This window comes from Piliocolobus tephrosceles, chromosome 5 (genome assembly GCF_002776525.5).
Source record: "Piliocolobus tephrosceles isolate RC106 chromosome 5, ASM277652v3, whole genome shotgun sequence".
Classification (NCBI taxonomy): domain Eukaryota; kingdom Metazoa; phylum Chordata; class Mammalia; order Primates; family Cercopithecidae; genus Piliocolobus; species Piliocolobus tephrosceles.
This window is the reverse complement of record NC_045438.1, coordinates 168,362,625-168,368,642: the sequence shown is the minus strand read 5'-3', so window position 1 is coordinate 168,368,642 and position 6,018 is coordinate 168,362,625. Positions and strand designations below refer to the sequence as shown.

At 52.5% G+C, this 6,018-nt stretch overlaps 1 protein-coding gene across 1 annotated transcript in view; it reads right to left on the bottom strand.

Annotated features, from left to right (window-relative positions):
- Window positions 1–6,018, bottom strand: part of C5H6orf132 (chromosome 5 C6orf132 homolog) — a 40,120-nt gene that overhangs the window by 3,671 nt on the left and 30,431 nt on the right. Inside the window, exons 3-4 of the mRNA XM_023213054.2 lie at window positions 4,285–4,360; window positions 1–1,648 (exon numbers count right to left, since the gene is read on the bottom strand). The exon at window positions 1–1,648 is cut by the window's left edge and continues 1,524 nt beyond it. Coding sequence (XP_023068822.2) covers window positions 1–1,648; window positions 4,285–4,360 — 1,724 coding nt within the window. The remainder of the gene's footprint in view (window positions 1,649–4,284; window positions 4,361–6,018) is intronic.

Genomic DNA, 6,018 nt, shown 5'->3' with positions numbered 1-6,018 from the left:
TTGGGTGGTGTGGCTGGCCCAGGTGTGGCCTTGGGTGGTGTGGCTGGTCCCAACATGGCCTTGGGCTGGAGTGGTGTGGTTGGCAGCAGGGTGGTAGATTGAGGTGGCAGATTCTTGGCCACAGGCTTGGAGAGTTTGTCATTATCAGCCCCATTTTCAAAAATTCTTCCCCCTTCTAGCCGAGGCTTAGGGGGCAGAGATCCTATGCTGGGCTTAGCCTCCTTCTCTGCTGATGAGGAGAGCCGGGCCTCTAGCTCATTCCGGATCTGCCGCACACTGGGAGTTGGAGAGTCTTGGGGAAGGTAGTCCACAGGGGGCAGGGTCAGGCTGGGGGTAGCCTCTGTCTCTGTCAGGCTGCTGCCGCCAAGACTCTTTTCAGGAACACCTGGGGGAGTGTCCTTTGCTGGTGGGCTCGGGGGAGTCTCCTTCTCGAGCATACTGGGGCCCTTCTTGCCCTCCTTGCTCTGAGGAGCCACTGTTGGGCCTGGCCTGTGACTGAGGAATCGGTCCTCTCTCCTGGAGCCACAGAGATAGGCCGCCAGCTCGTTCCGCAGCTTTTCCATCTGGCTGGGGTCCCTCCAGTCTGCAGGTGCTGAAGAGGCTGTGTCCACTGGGCTGGGGGGGTTGGATTTGGGTTTGAGAGCAGGAGAGCTGGATTTAGGGGATTTTGTAAATCCAGCAGGTGGCTGGGCTGCCTTCTGATCACAGGGCAAAGGAGGTGCAGCTGGGGGAAGTGGGGGTGCTGGGGGAGGGAGGGGGGCTGCAGGAGGGGGCAGGGGAGGGGCTGGAGGTGGAGTCCCCGGAGTCCCAACTCTTGGGGGCTCATCTGCTTGGGACTGGGACTGGCCAAGCCTTGGGCTGGCTGGTGCTGCGGCCCTGAGCTCCCCAGGGCAGTCTGGCTTGGGGGCTCTGTCTGGGTAGACCTGGGAGGCAGGGCGGATGTGGAAGCTGGGAGGCAGTGGGAGTCGGCTGGGAGCCTTGTTGGTGGCCCCCTCTTCCTTTCGGGGAGCCTCTTGTGCTTCCTGAACTGGGATGGACGAAGTCCTGACTGGGGTTGGGGGAGGCACTTTGAAAGAACGGGGAAAGGTGAGATGGGGCTCTGGGTTAGGTCCCAGGGCACTCCCCTTTGGCTCAGCAAGGCTTCTCGGGGGGCTGGCTCTGGTGGCCTCTGCCTGCCTGCCATTCAGTGCTACATCTGATTTCCACTTGGTGACACCCCCAGGGGGAAAGAGACGAGTCCCCATTGTGTGAGGAGATGCTGGAGCTGGGGGTGCTGGGGCTGGCACAGGAGGTGGTGGGGGGGCTAAAAAGGCCAAGGGTGGGGCAGGGGGAATGAAGTCAGGAGGGGTGGGTGTGGATGGGGAGGAAAGAGTGTGTGGTGGGGACAGGGCCTCCAATACTGGGGGTGGAGGTGGGGCCATGCTGGGCGGGGGTGGGGGTTCCAGCAGCAGGGGAGGCGGTGGGGGTGCTGTGGAAGGTGGAGATGGCAGTGGCAACTCCCCTGGAGGTTGTGAAATGTCCTGGGGGGGCCCCGGGGCTGGGCCTGGGGGAGGTGGGGGGATGAGTAGATCCTGGCCATACTGCCCAGGCCTCAGGTCACCCACAGAGCTGTACAGTCGGAGGTTGCCATTGACTAGTGAGCTGGTACCTGAAAGAAGGAGAGGCAAAGATGGGGGGCGGAAACAAGGCAGACCAGCCCTGCCAATTTCTGTCTACCCCGGGCAGGGGCAGGGGTGGGCACCCAAGAGAATGACTGGATCATTTTCTCCTGAACACCAAGAGAGGGAGCAGCCCCGTGTCCAGTATCCTGAGCTGTCCTGCGAGTGTCCCCCTTCTTTCTAGGGAGGGTCCCCTGCCTGTCCCTGGCACAGCCTTTGAAGCCTGTATGGAATAACCTCCATTTGCCTCCCCAGAGTCACCCTCTAACCTGCGCCGGGACTCGCTTGCCCTCTGAGATGGGGGGTGGGGACAAGAGGGCCAGGGCTCTGGCTGCCTCCTGGCTGCATCACAGGTTGGCAGCAGCTGCCTTTCCTGCCCCGCAGACACAGGTCCTGTCGGGATGTCCCTCTCCCACTGTGTTCAGTCCCTGGGTGTCACTGTTGCCAGGAGACAGGAGTCGCCTAACCAAGCTCACACTCTGGTACACCGTCCCTTTACTCAGCTTTCTTCAGTTATCCTCTCAGTGCGCCATCTGTTTTTTACTGGGACCTTGACCTTGGCCAAGCCAGAAAGTCCAGGATTCACATCCCAGCTTTTTAATAATAATTTACCACTTATTAGATGAGCGACCTTGAACACACTAATTAACCTTGCTGAGCCTCAGTTTCCTCATCTATCAAAGGGGCATGATGTCCGTGCTCGCTTCTTACAGCTGTTGTGAGGATTAAATGAGAGAATCCATGCAGATACACAGAAAGGGCTTGTCATGGTGCCAGGCCTCTAGTAGGCAGTTAATAGAACAGAACCACTTTGACTGCTACGATCTGTGCTTACCTTTTCAGACTGTGTGAGACAGGGAAAGTGGGAAAGAGGAAGTCATGGGGCAGGGGTGAGGGAGCTCCTCAGTGAGGAAGGCTGGGTGAGAGACCAGCAGGAGGGAGCAACTTGCACAAACAGCTCCTGCTTTCTAAAGACCCTGAAGCTACTGAGAACCCAGCTGTCCACTTCATAGAGAACGGAGGCAGATTCTGGTCTGCAGGATAGAACGGGGGTGTGCAGAAGGAAGGTGGCCTGGATAATCTGGGTACTAAAGAGATGCTGAGAGTCCCTGGCCCCAGCAGCTCACATCCCTCTGTTGTCCTCAGACCAGGTCCCCAGCCTCGCTCCCAGAGTCTGCTTCCTTCTTAGTGGCACCCATCCTTTGCTTCCCTCCTCTCAGTCCCTAACAGTGTGGCGAACCTGAGGAGTGTGCAGCTCTGAAGGGCTCCTCCCAGCTGCCTGACTTCAAACTGAAGAAACCAAGAGCAGGGAAGGGGAAGACTAACGTTCACTGAGCACGCAACTGTCAGGCAGGAGTTAGGAGCTGGGGTACAGCAGCAAAAACCCAACAAAACAAAAAACGGACAAACACTGGCCCTCCTAGGGAGCTTATGCTTGAATGGGATGATGAACACAATGTGTGAGTACATCATTATCACATTAGAGGATGAGTGCGACGGGAAAAAACACCAGCAAGGGAGGGGTGTGGCGGGTGCAATTTAAATAGGGCAGTCCAGATGGGTGCGGTGGCTCACACCTGTAATCCCAGCACTTTGGGAGGCCGAGGCGGGCGGATCACAGGGTCAAGAGACAGAGACCATCCTGGCCAACATGGTGAAACCCTGTCTCTACTAAAAATACAAAAATTAGCTGGGCGTGGTGGCGCATGCCTGTAGTCCCAGCTACTCAGGAGGCCAAGGCAGGAAAATTGCTTGAACCAGGGAGGCGGAGGTTGCAGTGAGCTGAGATCACGCCACGGCCCTCCAGCCTGGCAACAGAGCAAGACTCCGTCTCAAATAAATAAATAAATAAAGCAGTCTGAGAAGGCCTCGCAGAGAAGGTGACATTTGAGCAAAGAAGGAAGGAGAGAGGGAGACGGCCACACAGATGCCTCGCAGAAGAGCATTCTAACCTGAGAGGTCTGCAGTGCAAAGACCCCAAGGTGGAAATGTGCCTGGGGTATTTCAGGAGCAACAGGAGACACTTTGACTGGGGCAGTGTGGGAGGAGAAAGCAAGCAAGGAAAGTGGCCAGACTCCGGTCAGACTCCAGCAGTCCTTGCAAGAACCTTTTCTCTGAGTGATAAGGGAAGCCGTTAGCGAGTTTGAAGCACCTCTGAGAGGTGTGACGGACGTGACTTATATCCCATCCACCACTTCATTTACTCCAAACTGAACTGTTGTTCCCATTGTTCATTGGAAGATACAGAGGTAGGAGGGGTGAAGTGTCTTGCCCAAGGGAGCAAAGCAAATATGTGGGGAGCTGGAATTCAAAGCCAGGCCCTTCTCCCACTTTATGCTGCACTTGTTCCTGCTCTCGCCTTGTCCCCTCGCCATCCTTCCCCCGCCAGAAGGGGGCCTTCGCTGACCCTGGCTCTCCTCAACTCCCAGCCCCACTGCTCGGGCTCACTGCAGCCAGTAATCAAGAGGACTGAGGATAGCCAGAGTGGCTGTGCCTGGGGACTCTGTCTTTGTCACCAGCTGTGAAGATGGTCAGATAGATGCAGATAGATGCTTGGCTTTTGAACTCAGGGCCCTAGGAGGAAAGAAAGAAAGATGGACAAGCCTCAAGCCCAGGGTTCACTTACCTGTCACTTCTTTGTCTGCAAAGTCTTCTGGAACCGAGGGGGTGGGGACAGCCAGCCCATGGTTTTCCTGGGAATTCTGAAAGAGAACAGAAAGAAATGAGGGGACAGGGAAAGATGGACAGATAATTCTCAAACTGCTGCTTATTGAGGCCATTTTACTGCTTGAAAATCTGCAGTGACGGTCATGGCTGCATAACCTTGTGTATCTACCAAAACATAAAAGTCTGATTTAAAAAAAAATGAATCATGTGGTATAGTCAACCAATCCTCACTATTTGTCATAGTTATGTTCTATAAAGCTGCAGTGAACATGGTATTAGTAAATGCTGACCCGTTTCTCCTAGGGGAAATACAGGGTTAGGTTCCTATGACCCCTGGTCACAAGATTTTTGTCAACTGATCAATACATAACCATAACCTTGTTTTAGCTGTGTTTCTGCTTAAAGACACTTTAATATATTTTGTTGGTAGGTTAACATTGAACTCATGGCCGATAGCACTATAACACGTGACACTAAACAGAAAAAGACTTATTTATGTATGACAGCTAAAACAAGAAGATAAAGGATCCTCTTGTTTAGCTGAGAACATGTGCGTTGAACAACTCACAGTTTTCACTGCTCTGTGCATGTCTGTAAATGACCACAGAAGCAATACAAGCATTGATTCTGGGGTTACAAATAAATTTTAGCCACTAAGCAAATTTGCAAATACAGAATCCACAAATAGGGAGGATTGACTGTATATGAATTCCATCTCGATGAAAAAGACAAAGCAAAACAAACCAATAGAATTTGCAATGACTCCCCATGGAGGTCCACAGGTGAAAAGCCAAATTCCTCAGCCTGGCCTCCTGTGTGTTCTTAGTTTTCATTAGGTGTTTACAGAAAAATAAAAAGTGATGAACTTGAATTTTTTTTTTTTTTGATTGAGACAGGGTTTTATTCTGTCACCTAAGCTGGAGTGCAGTGGTACAATCATGGCTCACTGCATCCTTGATCTCCCTGGCTCAAGCAATCTTCCCATCTATAGCTGGAACTACAGATGTGTGCCCACCATTCCTGGCTTTTTTTTCTTTTTCTTTTTTTTTTTTTTTGAGATGGAGTCTTACTCTGTCACGCAGGCCGGAGTGCAATGGCATGATCCCTGCTCACTGCAACCTCTGCCTCCTGGGTTCAAGCGATTCTTCTGCCTCCGCCTCCTGAGTAGCTGGGATTACAGGGGCGTGCACCACCATGCCCAGCTATTTTTTTGTATTTTTAGTAGAGATGGGGTTTCACCATGTTGGCCAGGCTAGTCTTGAACTCCTGACCTCGTGATCCGCCCACCTCTGCCTTCCAAAGTGCTGGGATTACAGGCGTGAGCCACTGTGCCCAGCCCTAGCTAATTTTTTGTATATGTTTTAGAGAATGTGGTTTCGCCATGTCTCCCAAGTTGGTCTTGAACTCCTGGGCTCAAATAATCCGCCCACTTTGGCCTCCCAAAGTGCGGGGATTACAGGTATGAGCCACTGTTCCCAGCCTGAACTTGAATATTTATAGCTCTGCAGATGCCCTGATCGCTAAGCTTAACAGGCTATAATATGTTTACACAGCTGTCAGTCTGTACATACTATTTTGCATTCTATTTTTTTTTTCAAACATACATTTCCATATGTCAACAAAGTCCACACACCTGCCGTTTTGAAGAGCTGTAGAGCATTTTAGGGTAGTTTTTTTTTTTTTTTTTTTTTTG